At 43.4% G+C, this 20,249-nt stretch overlaps 1 protein-coding gene across 1 annotated transcript in view; it reads right to left on the bottom strand.

Annotated features, from left to right (window-relative positions):
* Positions 1 to 20,249, bottom strand: part of IQGAP1 (IQ motif containing GTPase activating protein 1) — a 123,044-nt gene that overhangs the window by 41,379 nt on the left and 61,416 nt on the right. Inside the window, exons 10-11 of the mRNA XM_063448967.1 lie at positions 16,359 to 16,522; positions 6,112 to 6,196 (exon numbers count right to left, since the gene is read on the bottom strand). Coding sequence (XP_063305037.1) covers positions 6,112 to 6,196; positions 16,359 to 16,522 — 249 coding nt within the window. The remainder of the gene's footprint in view (positions 1 to 6,111; positions 6,197 to 16,358; positions 16,523 to 20,249) is intronic.

The raw sequence follows: 20,249 nt of genomic DNA, 5'->3' as shown, positions 1-20,249 counted from the left end.
GACACTTAATAAAAGTTTGATATATAATTAAACAGGAAACTAGCATGGTTTATTTTTCTCATATGTATTTTCAGATCAGTGACCATGATTTGAGTTTGATGTATTTTGAGTTTGCTCGCAAAGAAAGCATATTGAACAAAGCAGTGATTTTAAATGTCTAAACGGTCTGTATATCCCTGCTGCCAACTCATTCTGCTTTCTGTAAAATGCAAGGAATCTGACCACACCTTCACCACATACCTCCCCACCCACCATTCCCTCTCCCCGAATAGACCCGACTAGACCGACGAAGCTTTCCCTTACGATACCCCGCTGAGCCCGGGCGGGGGACTCTCGCGAAGAGACTATGGAGTCCTTTAAACCGGCGCTGCTTAAACTCTGGTCCCACAATGTTAGGGGTCTTAACCTCCCTGAGAAACGAGCTCAATTGCTGCGCAGGTTATGGGCCGACAAGGTGTCCATAGCGTTCCTGCAGGAGACGCATTTCCGCGGTACTTCCGCGCCAAAACTGGAGAATAGACGCTTTCCACAGGGTTACTTTGCCAACCACCCAGACATGAAGAAGGTGGGTGTGGCGATTTTATTCGCCCACTCGGTACATTTCCAACACAAGGCTACTCTCATTGATCCGGGGGGTCGATACATCTTCCTTAAAGGCTCCATCGGAGACGTTCCCCACACGTTCGCGTGCATCTATAGCCCCAACAGGCAACAACACACATTCATAGCCAAGACACTGATTAAACTGGACAGGTTCAAGGAAGGCCTCGTGGTGCTGGCAGGGGATCTTAATGTCCCTCTTGACCCACGCATGGACTCCTCTCGGGGAGCTAGTACGGTCCCGGAACACTGCCTTAGATCGATCAGACGTTCCCTGACCAAAGCTGGGTTAGTGGACTGCTGGAGGGCGGCGCACCCGGAGGACAAAGATTTTTCTTACTATTCCCCGATGCACAAACAATACAGCAGGATAGATTACATATTCATGCCCCAGGGTAGCCTGCCTCTTCTCCGGGAGGCCAACATAGGACTCATTCACCAGTCAGACCACGCACCAGTCGCGGTGGAAATAAAATCTCCATTGCTCAAACCCATGGAACGCCAATGGAGGCTCAATGAGTCCCTGCTGGACGACCTAGGGACCTGTACCATAGCCCGTCAGACTATCAGGAACTACTTTGAGGAAAATGACACAGTAGACATGTCCCCCCTGACACTGTGGGAAGCCCATAAATGCGTAGTCAGAGGGCACTTCATTTCCATGTGCACACAGCGCAGAAAAGACAGGGCACGCGAGCTTACAGACCTCACGAAACAGATAGCAGACTTAGAAAACTCACATAAGCACACACTAGACGACAACATACATTTACGGCTCACAGAAGCCCGCAGAGCACTCACGAACCATCTTTCCCAGGGCCTGCTGCACACCATGCGAAAATCCGCCAGGTTCTTCTATGAGCACTCCAACAAAAGCGGCAAACTCCTGGCGAAGATGCTCCAGGAAAAGCGTAGATCCCAACACATACACAAAATCCATACACCAAATGGGCGAACTACGGGGATGCCTGAGGGCATTCTGGACGCTTTCAGGTCCTATTATGCGGACCTGTACAACCAATCCCAGACCCAACAGGGAGCTGCTGCACAGACCCATTACCGACGAGTAACGGACTATCTAGCTCACCATGTAACACGTAAACTCACACCGGCACTCGCGGAGGAGCTGGACAACCCCCTCACCCTTGAAGAACTAGCGACTGCAATGAAACGTTCGAAACCACACCGAGCACCGGGTCCAGACGGCCTCCCCCTGACTTACTTACGGACGTACCAAGAGGAGCTCCTACCGAGACTTCTGACTGGCCTAAACGCCCTGCGGGAAGGGGGTGCGTTCCCCACGGACACCCTAGCGGCTGTAGTCACGGTGATCCCCAAGGAAGGGAAAGACCCGAGCAATTGTGCCAGCTATAGGCCGATCTCACTGCTTAACGCAGATCTAAAATTGTTCACGAAGGCCCTTTCCCTGAGGATATCCCGGTTACTGCCCGACCTGGTCCACCCGGATCAGGTCGGCTTCATTCCAGGCAGGGAAGCACGAGACGACACCATCCGAGCGCTGAACATAATTCATAGCGCACGGGCCGGAAAGCGAGACGTCGTCCTCCTCTCGACGGACGCCGAAAAGGCGTTTGATCGGGTGGATTGGACATACCTGAAGGAAACGCTGCATCACATGGGCTTTGGTCCATATATGCGCATGTGGATCTCGGCCCTGTACACCACTCCGACTGCCCGGATACGGATAAACGGAGCCCTCACGCGGTCTTTCCCGATATGTAATGGAACGCGACAAGGATGTCCCCTGTCCCCCCTCCTGTTTGCCCTCACCCTGGAACCCTTCCTGGAGGCGGTCAGACGGGACGGGGGTATAACGGGGGTTCGCATGGGCACAGAGGAACATCGGGTAGCGGCATACGCCGACGACATGTTGTTCTTTTTGGAACAACCTCTGGTCTCTGTGCCCAACCTACTAAAGGCTTTTGACGAATACCGCCAGGTGTCAAACCTGAAATTGAACCTTGACAAGTCGGAGGCGATGCCGATAATGAAGGACGAAGGCGAAGCCCACAGACTAGGCAACCAGTTTGCCTTCTCGTGGTGCACGGAGAAGATACGGTACCTCGGTACCTGGCTACCGAAAGACCTTTCACAAACGTACCAACTGAATTTCCTGCCCCTCCTCCGGAACATACAATCAGACCTCCATCGCTGGACGGCTTACTATATCACCTGGTTCGGGAGGATTAACGCGATCAAGATGAACGTGTTGCCACGGTTGCTGTATCTCTTTGCCACCCTGCCACTTTTAATCCCACAATCATTCTTTAAATCGCTGGATACAGCGATCCGTGGGTTTATCTGGAATCATAGACCCTCGCGGGTCCGCAAGTCGACGATGGAGAGACCTAAACAATCCGGGGGACTGGGACTGCCCTCGGCGTCCACTTACTATAAAGCCACACACTTGCACAGGCTCACAGACTGGCATGTAGACAAGAGCCCAAAGCGCTGGGTGGCTATGGAACTGCAGCAAACAGGAGGTAAAATCCCCTCGAGACTGTGGTTGGGGGGCACCACGTTCGCAGAACTGCGGACGGGCAACCCCATGATAGACGCGACGCTCAATGTCTGGTGCAAGGTTCGCTACACCCATCGGCTCACTACATCACCGAACCCGTTGACCCCGATCGCATGCAACCCAAATCTAGCAGGGGGACTCCACCCGACGGCACTGCAGAACTTTCATCAGGCGAACTGGATATACCTAGATCAGTGGTGCTCGAGGGGGCGACTCCGTCCCCTCGAGGACCTGCTCGGAGACACACGGCCCACACAATTAGACATCTTTCGGTACCACCAGGTGCAATCGTATGTCACCAGCTTAGCTGGAAAAGACCACCTTCATAGGCAACTGACGGATTTTGAAAAAATATGCACAAAAAGAGGTCACATAGACCATGGGGTGTCGCGCATGTGCGACTCTCTGAGAGAGGCCCAAGACTCCTACCCACTGGGATACAAGAGCAAGTGGGAAAGAGAGACAGGTACACAACTCTCGGACCAGGAATGGGACAAAATAGTCCGCTTAACCCACAAGTGCTCGATCAGCTCAAAGATTCAAGAGACTGGATATAAGCTATTATCGCACTGGTATCGGACTCCGGACACCCTTAGGCACTTCGGTGGAGCTGGTGCGGGTGACTGCTGGAGGTGCGGCACGGCCCTGGGAACGAATCTGCACATCTGGTGGTCTTGTCCACGCATAGTAACATACTGGCAGATGATAAACATCCCATCCCTCTACAACCCATGACAATGCTTCTACATCACACTCCCATACCCACGCAGAAATATAAACACTCCCTCACCATACATCTGTTGAATGCAGCGAAAGCATTGATTCCCCTACATTGGAAACGCACAACGACACCCTCGTTTAGACAATGGGTGGACAAGGTGGAGAGCGTCTATGATATGGAGATACTGACAGCCTCTCTGCAGGGACGCTCAGATAAGTGCGCATTGCAATGGTACCCCTGGCGACTTTACATCTCCAGGGGAATCGCGTAAAATCCCCGGGATAGGCAGAGAGCCGGAATGGCTACCCGAGCTGCGCAGATTGGTCGGACTATACCCAGCGCAAAGGAAATAAAGTAGCTAAATAGCCGGAGGAGACCTCACCCGGGCTCTAGACTTCCCCCCCCCCCCCCCTCTTTTCTCCCCCCTGTACCGACTATGCTCCCCCCCTCCCCCCTCTTCCCCCCCCACCAACCCTCAACTTGACGGACCTTTCATACTACTAGACGCCAGAGGAATCTGGCGCCCTAACTGACTGTACTTCACTCTGACGGACAGGTAACTTTATTCGCACTTAGGTGTTCAAAACCGAGATCCGGACCACACGACATAATACGGAACAAAACCTCTTTGAGGGGACTTAGGAGTCAAGGGAAGCTAGCCAGACGGACATAGACGTGATAGTAGGCCACCACCTAGACACAAACCCATGGACAGCCATGGCCCACCAGACATGACCGATACCCCTGAAAGGACACTCCACCGAGCAGGGTAACACATGGGGCTGCTCAAACCATAAGTAAGACGCCCAGGGGACACACTGTTCCAATAACTACACACAGCAACGGAATCTGGTCCCGTTTGGACCACCCGTGCACACAAAGAGTACTCATACCCTGACACGACGTAGGTTCTGGGGTAGTAAGGAGTTAACCCCGAAATGGAAACACTAGAAATCTGTTGTTAATAAGTGGGGATCTGGGAATGGGAACTGCCGACCACAGAGATGCCCAACTAAACCCAAGCAAACCCAGGGGGAAGCAAACGAGTGTTCTGGCCAAAGCCAATTCTGTTACCTAAGCTTCCCAGAAATCGGCATCCTATTTCGGCACCTCAAAAGTTTAACTGTTATTATGTTGTAAAAGGATCAATCTACATTTCCGTGTGACTTATGTGAAATTGCTGTTTTTGTTACCGGTGAAACCTTACCAATAAAATATGATTGACACAAAATGCAAGGAATCTTGTACTTTGACAGTTCTATTGGAACTACAAAGCATTAGTGCTATTTGCATTAGGCATTACAGAACCTCTTAAGGAACAGTGATGTAATGTAAATAAGCTATTCAATGTAGCATGGACGCTGCTGAAAAGTATAATCAAGGTAGCACAGTATTTGGAATGTTTATATACGCCATACATTCTCATAGATGACAGGCCCAGTCATTATTATAGTGATTTTGCATTAAGTTGTATTTTTCAGTACGTGTCACATTTTTACCAGAATATAGGACACGGTTCCTTTTTTTGGGGGGGGGGGGGGGGGGGGGGGGGGGGGGGAGATGGAGGTTTATCCAGGTGACTGGCAGGAGGGACTGAACACAGAGCAAGAGAGTGTGCAATAGACACTAAAGGGGGTTAGACATCCAACTGGATGTTCATGTTATCTTCTAAATTTCTAGTTAAAATATATATTTGTTTGTTTGAATGTTTTATATTCTGGTATCTTATATTCCAAATAATAGGTTAATTAGGTTTTGTACAATATTCATTTACTTATTATTGATAAATATAGCAGAACGGCATATGTTATAAAATATTTATTCGATTTTTTTTAATTATAAAATAATATAAATTCTAAATATATTTATGGTTATAAAAATTTGAAAACACTAGACATGGTACCACGGCTGTATGGCAGACATTTACTAGATTTCCCCTTTTCACAACTATAAGTAATGCAAAGTTGCATCAATTAAGAGAGGTCACTACTTCTCCACGAAAGCCCCTGCTGACAGGAACACTGAAAGGATTGTGGCTGAACGCTCGTTAGGAGGCTAAGCAGATATCCGTACAGATAAAACAAAAAACGCTTTGTTGTAGTGAAGTACACCTGGAGAGGGGCCATGAGCAGACACTGAAAACACACACAGCCCAGGCCATTGACTCAGGCAGACAGGACTGACTCATTCCGGTGAATGTACCTCCACCCACCAACACAGTGAAATATGCAGTTGTTCGTGCTCTTACTTCTCTGGAATTGCTGTGCTGAAACGTTTGCTGCATCAACGCCGCTCTGTAACTCCTCCTTCTGCAGGGGTCCAGGCAGGCCATTCTGCAGAATGTACAAAACAAAACATTAATCTAACAAACAGCAAGTCCAAAACGTTTTACATAAATATACAGCATTATGATCATGGAAACTGCATTCTGAGAGCATTATTCAATGGTTGAATAAAGCCACGTTTCAACGGAATAGTAGTACATAGAAATAAAATTATATATTACACACACACACACACACACACTTACTTAAGGTCAGTCTATATCTAGATGAGCAAAGATCAAATCAGTTGTTTATTTAATGGGATTGACTATGCATACATTTCTTATGCACCCCAAGTTCGAGATGCTTAATAAGGCATTCTATCTACACTTTTTGGTTCCCAGAAGTAGGAATGCTTGCGAAAAAAACTGAATGAACCAGAGTAATTTAAACAGGGAGGGGAGGGTAAATTAAGGTATTAAGAATGGTCTGGTACTAAATGGGTTAAGCAAGTACAGTAAGATCTCTTATTCACTTACTTCAAAACACACCCAGATTCCAGTTCTCAACATAGAGCCTTTGTACTGTGTGTACCTATTAATAGCTGCATATACAGAAACTGTACATGTGTCTGTGGGTATGTATAAGCACTGACACACCCTGAAGTACAGGCATTGATGGCCATGCTTGAATCAAAACAAATGTAGCAAGAACACAAGGACTGAATGGCTGCAGACAGGCGCATCCATTGTAAATACCCCAACATCCTAAGATCTAACATCACTCGTGCAACATGACGTGACTGGGATTGGGTCAGCTGGAATCTTGAGTAACAAAAGGAACTGCAAACAGGGAACATCTGTTCATGAGCCTAAATTAAAATGGTGTTTACGCTTTACGTGGATGCCCATGACCGAGAACAGCTTTGGTTTATCAATAGATTTCACGGAGTCAGAACGTATACAGAATAATTAATGCTTGGCTGAAACCCATGAGAGAACGGCAATGGAAATAACGATATTGAGGGCATACAGTAACCACATGAACAGAGGCACCTGAAGGTCTGAATACTGAATGCATCAGTTCCACCACTTTAAAAGGAAATGCTAAATGACACTTAATTACACTTAAATTTCATTTAAAACAAATGTGTGCTCTTTGCTGCCACTGCTATTGAGGTATGGATTACACATTATACAAACATACATCCTCCACATCGTTAACTAAATTTTTCTTACATTGCGGTTTTTACATATTTTTTGGTTAACTCATTTCACATGGGATTAAACCGTGTGCATTTCATAATAGTGAATTTGTAGTATGTTTCTATAAATTTAGTAACAAATACAAGAAAGATTAATAAACAGAAATAGTCATGAGAGGATGGAGCAACATCTGACAAATTAAAACAAACAAAAAAAATCTCTTAATTGAATGCAGTATTGACAGACAGAAAAAAAAAAAAGCATAAAAACAAAGTTACGTCAGTGAAAATTAGATAGATCTCTTAAAGGAACACTCAATGCATCTCCATGAGGAACATTCAGCACCTCCATGCAGAGCGTGGAGACTCTGAATGTCAGTGCTGCACATTGACCCAGGAAGCACCTCTAGTGACTGTTGCTAGAAGTGTACCAAGGCTATACTGTAAACACTGCCTTTACGCTGAAGTCCTATAGTCTCTATAATGTCTGATGGTTTCTTGTAAGGGAATTTGAAGAGGCACAATAGGTATTATAACTGCTTCATCTCATTGAAGTGGCTACAGTGTCCTGAATCCCATGGCACTGTACTTTCAATGAGAATTAAACTTTTTTTAATGCCTGTTGTATATCATCAAACTTGCATCTAAAGAGGGAATATAGTTTGCCCAAGTGATTACTGGAATCCAAAATTTAGCACTGGTGTTGAACGACAGGTATCCATGGCCAACCAACACAAGCAACTCTGTAGGGTATTAGGGCTTTATATACACATTAATGTTGTGCAGAACAGTATTTATATCAGGAATTTATGCCATTAGTCTACTCACTGACTGATCTGTGACTAGAAACATTGTTGCACAAAATATAGTGTTCTACTTTTTATTTATTTTAATACCACTTGTGTTCTGCTTTTTTATGGTTTGTTTTTTTCTAATATAGTATATATTACAATGAGGTTTCATTTCATTAGAGCAAGAGCACTTATGTGTTTACTTTAATATGTTTGATTTAAAATAGAACTATAAAAACACAGCACTTCCGTTATGGAGGAAGGCACACAATAGTAACAGGCAAACAGCCAAATATCTTACCCTGCTTCCCATACAATGCAATGTGATCATACGTGTTAACAGCCATCTAAGGCAGAGCACCCAGATCTCACCTACCAGGCTCACTGATTAGTAGTAGGAATGAGGATAGCAGTGAAATTGATGTTTATCGTAACAAATGTACAATAAAAAGAGCCAAGGACACTCTCCGATGCAAAACAAAACAAAAAAACACATCTATAAACAATTGTAAAAAATAAAATATAGTTTTCAAACAGCTTTTTTTGAAAGTATCCATGTCATTCTGAAAATGTATCTATCAATCTCTTGTAAATACTGTCGTAATCTGTCAATTTTAAAATAATGGAGTTTTTTTTTTTTTTTAATGCGAATAGTTTTTTTATATCAGGGATGAAAGGGTGGACACTCTAAATTCCCTACACATTCCAGTGTTAAAGCCAGCTTTGGGTTGTTTGAATTTCAATGTGCAAAGGAAGGAAGGAATGTCAAGTGCCTGATCCTTGTATGACATGGCCACTGTTCATGGAGACAGACATGGTCAGGAGCCTCCAGGCATTTCTAAAACCATGCCTTTAAAATATTTTTTTACTTGCTTTCCCCCCCCCCCCCCCCCCCCCTCTCAAGAGGACATAGGTACAATTATTTTTTAAAACACATTATTCAAGCCATCATGCACTGCCAATGTATCTGTGGTATCTTGAAAGGAGGGACACACACACACACTCTTTGTTTGTTGCTCTTGCACTCCTGGAAATAATAGTCACTGAAAATCAATAGAAGTGTAATGAACTTTCTACAAAAAAATAAAAGTATACTTTTACTATAAGTCTCTCCTTCAAAGTGAGGTAGCTATATCCCAAGTGCATTGTAGTAGAATATATCAGCAAGATCATGTTTTGTTGTAGTTTCCTTAACTTCAGTGTGAAGTCAGTTCATCACTAGAACTGAACAGAAAATCTGCCACAAACCTGATAACTAATGTTTCCCTAATGTTTCCACCTGACCAAGTTTAATTCTACAACAGCGTGAGCTGGGCATCAGTACAGGAGGCCGTCTGGGAATTATTTCCAAGACAAACCAAAGTTTAAGGGACACTATAGGCCCCAAAACAACTTTAGCTTCATGAAGCAGTTCAGTTGTATAGATTGTGCCCCTGCAATCTCGCTGGTCAATTTTCCATTTTCAATCAGATGTTAACTTAAGTTAGGTGCTTTAGAAGTTTTTCCTGAAAACTTTAGATCCCACTTTACAGGAAGTGTTTAGGAAGACTGCAGGGTTACATGCAGGGAGGTGTGACAAGGGTGCATAAACAAAGTGAATTAACTCCTAAATTGCAGATAATTGAGACATGAGACTGCAGTGGCATGATCTATAAACCCAAACTGATTAATTAAGCTAAAGTTGCTTTAATGCCTATAGTATCCCTTTAAGTTTAGTGACTACCAATGTAGTCCTGATAAATCACCACCAATGAAGACAATGTGAGACATTTTGATGACATCTCAGTGTATGAGGAATTTGTGTTGATGCTATGTATCAAAACAGAAGTGTATATGAATTATTCAAAAACTTTACTTGAACAATTCTGGAGTAATGTTTTATTTCAGCTCCCCTTGAAAGTTTTTTTTTGCTTAAATAAGTATTCACACATTCTTGGCACAAAGTCTGTTATGCTGCCAAGAAGTCCCCTCAGTTCCTAACAATTTACTCCCATCCTTAATGTGCCGAAGGCTATCAAATCAAACAATGGTATATTCTGAAGTACTAATTTACCATATTTCGGATGTCTTGGAAAATAAATAAATACTGATGAGGGGTACAGATAGGATTCTGGCAGCTGCAGCGATTTACTAGAACCATCTAACTCATATTATGATGATGAATTTCATACCTCCTTTTGACATTTCCAACATTGGGCAGAATGGAGAGTGGACGGGGAGGCAGGCTTATCCAGAAAAGGGGAGTACATGTCCACCAAGGGGCAAACCATGAGAAAAAGTGTTTTGTTAGCCAGGCATGTGTGAAAGTTCTCCTGCATAGGCTCAAGGGCCTGAGTTTACTTTGCACAGCACTTAAACGACTTAAGATGGCATATTTTTAGGGGAAATTGTGAAAGTCCTGCAGAATCTGGGACTGTTGTGAAGTACAGAACTTGTGAAACATATTCATTGAAAAAAGCAGCCCACCACAAACATCATAAGGATAACTCGGAGGGTTGATGAGACTAACAGAGCCGGTCATTCAAACCTACTATTAAAAGGTTTACTCCTATATTTTGCTTTGTGCCTCGTTATTTTTGTCAAATTGCTTCTCAAGCCCACCATCTCTGCTGGAATGCTATCATGCGAAAACTCACTGGTTCCTTGATTTAATTTAATTGTGCACTAGGCTATTGCAGGACTCTCCTATTCTAACCTGACTTAAACAGATAACCGCAATTTTTGGCAAGTGCTGTTCAGAATGGCCAAATTGTGGTGAAACTCACAGCCCACAACTGCACAAATATTTGGACACATAAAAAGGAAGCAGAATTTCTGATTATGATACTGGTGGTAGAGGGGCATATGGTACAAAAACCCAGAATGACTGCACCAAATAGCCTTCTTGTACCTTAACCACTATATTTAAATTAAAATAATTATGGTGCTTTGGGGTGTCCCTTTAATGCATGTTTGAATTGATTTCCAAGAAAGAGTCAGTAAGAATATATTGCACATGGGTAGACACAGGTATTTTGTTTACTGATCCAGCATACAGCTGAGTAATATTTCCAGTACTGGATTATCTATAAAAAAAATGCAATGAACAAGGCAGGGCTTTGGTATGCTACAAATGTAAAGACATACTTTAAATCTTCTTAATACAACATTAGAAAGAACAAAAAAAGAAAAGAAACCTAGGCATTCAGTGGTTAAAAATAGGGAACATATTTAGGTCTTGAGCAAGGGACAGGAGTGCTGTTTTTGTAGAATAATATGGTTGAGCAATTTTCATTAAGTCACTCTCCCACAGTATTTGCAATGATATATAGCCTTCCAGCCTGATAAAGAAACCAGAGTATTTGTTTTTTTGGTTAGGACTTTTTGTAAACTTTAAAATACCGGGTTATTATTATTATTATTGGTATTTTTTTTTTTTTAATTCTTTATTTTTGTTGTGCATTCTGTGTGATACATAGGTGATTTCATTGCCACAACAGCAATAGCGCAATAACATCTAATAAGAGATTGGTACATGGCAAGCGGTAGTACTGCACATTTTTGGTATGAGAACATAACAGGTTAATTAAACATTTCAGATCAAGAAACGGTGAAAAATATTGTAGGCTAACAATATAGGATGGGTTAGTCGGTAGAGCAAAAATGAATGCGGCAACATCCTATACCAATGAGAAGAGTGCTCAAGCGGCATTAGAAAATAAAAACATAACAAAACATGAAACGTGCGATAATAATTGCAGCATCATCGTGTCACTATGTAAGCGTTGCCCCATACTATCTAGTGCTTTAAGGGTAGGCTTAAGTTGATCGCTTAATGTGATGTGCGCCTTAGGATGGGCTATTGAAAGAGCCCATAGGGGTGGACTAATGCTAGGGTGCTTTGCTGAGATTGGGGTCCTATTATCTGGCCCGGAGGTGACCCATGGCAAAACGCCCTAGGGGACTGCTCACTGTCTGTCATGAGCTTAAGAACAAGTTAATTAAACTTTTCAGGTCAAGAAACGATTGAAATATTGTAGGCTAACAATATAGGATGGGTTAGTCGGTAGAGCAAAAATGAATGCGGCAACATCCTATACAAATGAGAAGAGTGTACAAGTGGTATTAGAAAATAAAAACACATAACAAAACATGAAACGTGCGGTAATAATAATTGCAGCATCATCGTGTCACTATGTAAGCGTTGCCCTGTACTACCTAGTGCTTTAAGGGGAGGCTTAAGTTGATCGCTTAGTGCGATGTGCGCCTTAGGATGGGCTATTGAAAGAGCCCATTGGGGTGGACTAATGCTAGGGTGCTTTACTGAGATTGGGGTCCCATTATCTGGCCCGGAGGTGACCCATGGCAAATCGCCCCAGAGGTCTGCTCACTGTCCGTCATGAGCTTAATAGCTGTGTGAGGTTTACAGTAAGTGTATATGCCTGGGTATGTCCCCTGTGTGGTATTGTCTTGCCCTGGTGGCGTATAGTCAGGGCAATATAGAGGCAGACCGACTTGGACTGTAAAGTGGGGGATCCCCTTCATACGGTAGTTGTTTGGTGGGGAGGAGGGGGGGTGTATCTCTCAGTGTTCAGGTGTGTGGCTCGGGGGAAACTTGTCTATCATACTGTAGTGACTGCGTCTATAGTACTAAGTGTAATGTGTTCCTTTAGTTGTGTGCTCAGGAAGACATGCAATAGGTCGTGTCTTTTGGGGTTAGTCCAGCAGTTAGGTTGTGGCTAGGACGTATGAGTCCGGAGTGGATGTCCTCGGGACAAATGTGGGGGCTCCTGCCGGGTTCCATGCGTGCCTTTTCCTGGGCTCTATGCCCTGTTCTCCTTGGGTCAGTGCTGCAGCTTGGATTCCTAGTTTCTGAAGGAGAGTCTCGCTGTCATGCTGATCGTTGATCGTGAGCGTCTCGTCTCCGTGTGGGACAGATAAAGCACGGGAGGGTCGCCACCTGTATTGAATATCGTGTTGTCGCAAGAGAGTGGTAAGTGGACAGAAAGTGCGTCTCCATGCTAGGGTGTGCGCCGATAGATCTGTGAAGAGTGTCAAGTCCATCCCTTCAAAATGATATGGGGTCTGTCCTTTCGCGGCGGCCAGCACCGCTGTTTTGTCTTTGACATGTTGGAATTGGAGGATAACATCCCTGGAGGCAGTGGTTGGTGCTCTGGTTGGCCGGGGTACTCTGAACAGGTTTGTGAGTATTATTGTTTTGGCGGTTTTCGGCGACATCAGGGTCGAGAGTAAACGCCTCGCGAAGTGCGGCAATTCGGTTTCAGGTAGGTTGTCTGAAACTCCTCGTATTTTAATATTATTTCGGCGCTTGGCATCTTCTAGGGCAGCGAAGCGGTGTTCATGATTCAGGTTCTGTTGTAGCAGCACCTTGACCGTGTGCTGTAGTGATTCAATCTGCTGCGTGTCTTTGGTGGATGTGGTTTCTAATTTGCTTATCCTGCCTGTTAAGCCTTGCAGGTCTCCCCTGAGTGCTGTCATGTCTGCCGAGATCTTTCTATGCAGGTCTGCCAGCAGGTCTTTTAGGACTGCAGTGGTGACTGGGGCAGTGTCTGCAGCTGTACCTGTTTGTGAGGTCAGTGTGTGGGGCTGTGGCCGCTGGATTGGAGGAGGGAGAGTGCTCTCTACCTGTTCGTATAGCAGGTCTTCAGAGAAGTCGGAGCTCTCATCCCCGAGGGACGCCATTTTAGGTCCGCGTGTATCTTGGGCCTGCCGCCACAAATCTCCTATCGTCGCCCCGAACCGGGGCTTGTCAGGTTTGGTTTTTCTTGCTTTCTTCCCCATCGGGTCCGCGGGAGCTGGGGGAGTCCTGGGTACCGTTTTTGACGGGTTTCGAGGTGGGTAACAGGCTTAGAAAGATTTTATTATCCGGAGCTCCGGAGATATGCGACCGCTCGCTCATTATTGGTATTTTTATATAGCGCCAACTAATTCCGCAGCGCTTTACAATATTATGAAAGAGGGGGAAATTTGCAATAAATGAGACAATTACACAGTGACACAGGAATAGGTAGATGAGGACCCTGCTCAAACGAGCTTACAGTCTAGAGGTGGTGGGGTACAAATACACAACTGGGCAGCAAGGGAGACAGCAACCAAACCAGGTGGAAGAGTAGCAGAGCTGGAGGTGAGAGTTGAGTATGGCTCTTTAGGAGAGCAAGAGATCAATATGGATAATTATAGATAAGTTACTCTGGGAGTCCATAAGCATTTCTGAACAGATGTGTTTTGAGGGACTTAAATAATTGAAGATTAGGGGAGAGTATAATTGATGGGGGTAGGCAGGCTGTTCCAAAGGAAAGGAGCCACCCGTGAAAAGTCCTGCAAGCACGAGTTATCAGTAAGGGTGCGAGCAGCGGACAGGAGAAGGTCACTGACAGATTGGAGAGACCGAGAAGGGGCATATCTATGAATCAGGGAAGGAATTAAACAGGGGTTAGAGTTAGTTATAGCTTTATAGGTAAGGGTTAGTATTTTGAATTGACACCTATAGGATACAGGAAGGCAGTGTAAGGATCGACAGAGGGGATGGGATGGAGCGACGGGTGAGAAAGATCAGTCTGGCGGCAGACTGATGCAAGTACCATCAATTTGCAGGGAAAGTGAAGGAGGAGGATCAGCAGTATGGGGGGGGGGGGGGGGGGGAATAAGAAGCTCAGGTTTAGAGATTGAGTTTCAGAATGTGGAAGGACATCCAATCAGCGATTAAAGAAAGGCAAGCAGTGACACGTTGCAGGACCGCGGGGGAGAGATCAGGGGTGAAGAGATATCTGGGTGTCGTCTTCATACAGATGGTAGTGGAATCTAAAGGAGTTAATGAGTTTGCCAAGTGAGGCTGTATAAAGAGAGAACAGAAGAGGATCAAGAACAGATCCTTGGGAGACTCCAACCGAGACAGGGCGAGAGGAGGAGGTACCATTGCAAAAGGAGTCACTGAACGAATGTTGAAAGAGATAGAAGGAGAACCACGAGAGGACAGTGTCACAGAGACCGAGGGATTGAAGAGTTTGGAGAAGGAGGACATGATCAACAGTGTCAAAGGCAGCAGAGAAGTCAAGAAGAATTAGTAGAAAATAGTGACCTTTGGATTTAGCTGTGATTAGGTCATTTGTAATTAAAAAAAAATCAATAAATAAAAAAAAAAAAAAAAAAAAAAAAAAAAAATCACAAAAATAAATAAAAATTAGAAGATAAGCTTCAATACAGGCTAGAAATGTTCTTCCAAACAAGTGTGTGGTGTATTGGCCATCCTTATCCAGCATGGTTTTGAGAAGTGGAGATAAGAGTCTTTCTACACTCTGCTTATGCGAGTTACTTAAAAGTATAAAGTAGCTTGCATTCTGACACACTGCATGACAATGGCTTCAGTTTAAAACCACTATGACATACACAATTTACAGATGTCAATCCAGAAGTACATTGTTGATGTAAGTAGGTTTTTATAGCATACTTACAAAAAAACAACCCAACACTATGCAGGATGTGCGAGAGTCTGTTTAGTCAGCATAAACTATAATTCGATGGATAGATCTAATTTTATTTGTTTTTTTCGAGATCCCAGCACTCTAGTTCCTGGTCTTTAATGATGCTCCGGTGTCAACTCCAGCCATAGTATAGGAAAGAAGATGAGTGCACTCTGGAGACTGTAGTAGTAAAGTAGAAATGTTTTTATTTAGCACAAATAAACATTGTTTCAGTCCTCCTGGACTTGAGAAAAGTCCAGGAGGACTGAAACGTTGATGTTTATTTGTGCTTAAATAAAAACATTTCTACTTTACTACTACAGTCTCCAGAGTGCACTCATCTTCATAGAGAGATTATTATATATATATATATATATATATATATATATATACACATACACACACACACACACACACACACACATATTTTTTATTTTTATTTTACAGTTTGGTGAATGCTAAAAATAATTCAGACTATTCAAGGGTAAAAGTGGGCTGTATCCATTAAGAAAGGTGCGGCTAATAAAAGTCGTCCCTAAGTGCAACGGATAGATCAAATTTATTTTTGCATATGTAAGGCACACATGGCATTCTGAGATTGTTTTACAGATATTCTGAAATTGTTTTAAAGACCATGGGCAGGAGCTCCAAGCCATAGTAAAAAGAGCAAGAAGAAAATGTCAGGTGAGCAGAACATTTCTTGTGGATGCACACATTTTTGGAGGCTGTCTCAATATATGTGCTGTAAGTTGCAGGGTTATTTGAGAGTATCTCACCTCTTGTTTCTGAAGCTTGTCATTCTGCAGGTGCTTCAGGTACCAGTCGGAATTATCTCGCTGTAACGCCCGAAGAGACAGTGCAGGTACATTCAGAGCCTCAAATAGCAATGGAGGATTCCCCTTTTCCAGAGCCTGGTCAACCCTTTCTAGAGCCGCTTTTACTGAATGGGAAAGAGGCATGAAAGACGATTACTCTAGAAATATATATTTTCAACATCTCTAAATGAACCCTCACACATATTAAGACCGGCAAACCAATTCCAGGAAGCAAAAATACTTTCCATTTATAGTTGAGAATATAAGAGGATTATTGGTATTTCCCTGATGCTTCTCGTGAGTCTAAAAATATATTTCTTCCCCCTTTATCAGTCCAAGACTAAATTAGCCAACTAAATGAGGTTATATATGCAATACCTACGCTCATACAATTTATGAAAAAAAAATTTTTTGTGGAAAACATGTTAATATGTCATGATGTATTTAATAATATGTTTGCAAGTACTTTAGAAAGAATGTATAGACTTCACAAAAACATAACAAAAAACAAACAAACGTGGAAACAAGCAAAGTCCCCTCCAGCTCAAAATAACAGACTGAGCATGCATTCCATGTGTTTCCATATTTTCATGTGAGAGATGAGAAGGACTGCTTTAAAAAAAAAATCAAAAAAAAAAAAAATCATTCAGGAACATCTTTGGGAGTGATGTCTAAAAAAATGTGTTCACTTTTAGGCCATTTTGCTGGTATTTTCCCCTAATTTTACCTTACTGCACCTCTTGTCTTTTTTTTCCCCTGTTAACCCCTTCAGGACAGAGTCAATAGTGCACGTTCTGATCAAAACAAAACGTAAACAAAAACTGGAGGGGGCGGGGCCGGGCAGCCATGCCATCAGGCTGCAAGTCACTGCAGCTCCTGGGGAAATTGACTAATTTTGGGTAAAAACCCATCAAAATCGGCTTGGAACCCCCTGGAGGGGCAAGATACCTGGCCCTGGAGTGTCCCGGTGCAGCTGGAACACCTGATATCGGGTGGACCGGGTCCTGGAGAGATGCTCCGAGGTTGGAGAGACTGAGGCCTACCCGGGAGGAGAGTGGAGCGGACGGCCGCTGCCTCGCTCTCTGCCCCGGCAACTACTGAGAACCACGACTCAACCTGGGTCCCTGGCCCTGCTTACCCCCCCTTTGGGCCGGCGGGGGTTATCCCGGCCCCACCAGGCAGGCATCTTGGCAGTGCTCCCAGGTGACTCACCGCCGACAGCCACCATGCGGCCCATACAACATGGCCGACAGCAATGCACCTAACCTACAAACCGCTGAAGAAGGCGCGCTGTGAGGGAGCCCCCACTACACAAGACAGAGCTATAACCTCCCAAAGTACTTAAATGTAACCACGATGGGGCAGCGACGGAGACCTGCGGCTCTGCCGGCTACACAGGCTGCGAGCAGACCTACACACCAGCGGAGAACCCAGCACCTACCCACACCGAGCATGCCTCACCGGAGCTCCTTATAATCCATACCACGTACCGGGCGGGGACCGGAGACTAGAAAGCAACCTCAAGCACCGCAAACCAAACAGAGGGAAGGGTAAGCCACGCGAAGAACCACAAGCGGCCAACCCCCCTGCTACAAGCCTACCTGGGCAGAGCACTCCTAGGAGCTACTGTCTCACCACCTCATCCCCGCCGAATGCAGTCCAGCCACAACCAGCGCCGGACGCAATCGGGAACCAATGTCTGCTCCTGGAAGGGGACTGATCCGACACCGACACATCCCTAGGTCTGTGGTCTCCAAATGCCGGAACACATACAAACATGAAGACAGAGTGACTATCCTGAAAGAGCCCTGAACTTGCCGACTGTGGGAGTCGGTTGACTTTCATTGCCCCATTCCGGGATAGACTGCTGCCTTATGTCTATGCAGACCTAGCAGTCTCTCTCCTGTACTTTTCGGCTGTGACCTCTATGATTTAAGGTTGGGGCGCTGGCTTACCCATGTACTTCAAATCAGTGGTATTTACACAAGTATAAAACCTGATATTAAGAATAGAAAATGTTTAGCTTTCATAATGTCTTTACCATCGTTTCCTGCCTACATGTACCAGTATTGTTAATCCATACTATGTATAACCTTACATAAAAAAAAAAAGGTGCTAGATCCACCGTATGCCTCTTTTGCTTAAACTGTTTCCTTCTCTGTCACTCCTCTGAAAACCCTTCTCTGACATGTGCATCTTACTAACTCACTTAAACTAAACGAGAACATAACCTGTTAACCTATAGATCTCATTAACTTAAAAAAATTGTGCTGTTTTATATATGCCATGATGATGTCTGTCTCTACTGTCGTTATTGTACTTGCCCATGCTGTCGTGGCTGTGCAAGCTCTTTTGTTATAACATGCACAACAAAAATAAAGAATTAAAAAAAAAAAAAAACAAAAAAAAAAAAAAACTGGAATTTGCGCTATAGGTCTGTTCAACCGTAATTCACCGCTGTCACATTAAGTGCACCCACACTTATTATACATCATTTTGTTCAGGAGAAACAGGGCTTTAATTTCTTATTAACTATTCATAAATGGAACATAATGTATTATGAATAAAAATTTTAAAAAAGTGAGAAAATAAGATTTTTTTTTTTTTAATTTGTATTTCCGTCTGACATTTTAGCTGTGAATGTCATAATACTGTTTTACTGCAAAAAAATGCACATTTTTGTAATCAGCGGTCTCACAAGTACAACAGTACCCCCCCCCCCCCCCCCAAATATAGAACGTTCCATTTTCAAATTGAAATTTGCCATATTAGTAATGTTACCTTTGAGACGTAGTGGTAGCCCACAAATGAGAATTAACCCCATAATGGCATATCATTTGAAAAAGTAGACAAGCCAAGGTATTGAAAGTGGGGTAAGTTTAGTCTTTTTTAGTAGCCACTTAGTCTCAAACACTGGCCAAAGTTAGCGTTCATATTTGTTTTTGTGTTATAAAAGCAAAAAATGAATATTTGGCCAGTGTTTGTGACTAAGTGGCTACTAAGAAAGACTGGACATACCCCACTTGCAATACCTCGGGTTGTCTACTTTTGCAAATGGTATGCCATCATGGGCGTAATGCTCATTCCTGGGCCACCATACGCTCTCAAAGGCAACATAACCAATCTGTCAAATTTCAATGTGAAAAAAATGAAATGCAAGCCTTATATGTGACTCTCTAACTTTCCAAAACACCATAAAACCTGTACATGGGGGGTTCTGTTATTCTCGGGAGACTTCACTAAACACAAATATTAGTGTTTTAAAACAGTAAAACATATTACAACAATAATATAGTCCATAAAAGTGCCGTTCGTTTGTAAAAAATTCATAAAATGTAACTTTTACATTTAAAAATATCATCGTTGTAATACAATTTACAATTTAACTAATATTTGAGTTCAGCAAAGTCTCCCAAGTAAAACAGTACCCCCTATGTACAGGGTTTATGGTGTCTTGGAGAGTTACAGGGTCAAATATAGTGCTTGCAAATTAAATTCTCTGCACTTTCTCCCTGTGTTGTCAGGCATGTCAATCAAATTTTAATTATTAAAATCACATAATTATGTTAAAAGATTATTTAACCCCTTAAGGACACATGACATGTGTGACATGTCATGATTCCCTTTTATTCCAAAAGTTTGGTCATTAAGGGGTTAAATATACATGTAGAATTTTAATATGTATGCATTTATAGGTATTTAAATTCTACGTGTATACTAATGTAATCTTTTATGTAATTATATATATATTCTATATATTTGCGGTTATTTGTATTTATATATAGATAGATATATATAGAATGTCATTCTAAGTGTATTTAACGGCGTTAAATTTTAGTTTTTTGGGGTTTT

Source organism: Pelobates fuscus, chromosome 3 (assembly GCF_036172605.1).
Source record: "Pelobates fuscus isolate aPelFus1 chromosome 3, aPelFus1.pri, whole genome shotgun sequence".
Lineage (NCBI taxonomy): Eukaryota > Metazoa > Chordata > Amphibia > Anura > Pelobatidae > Pelobates > Pelobates fuscus.
The sequence above is the reverse complement of the archived record's forward strand: the minus strand, read 5'-3'. Positions and strand labels throughout refer to the sequence as shown.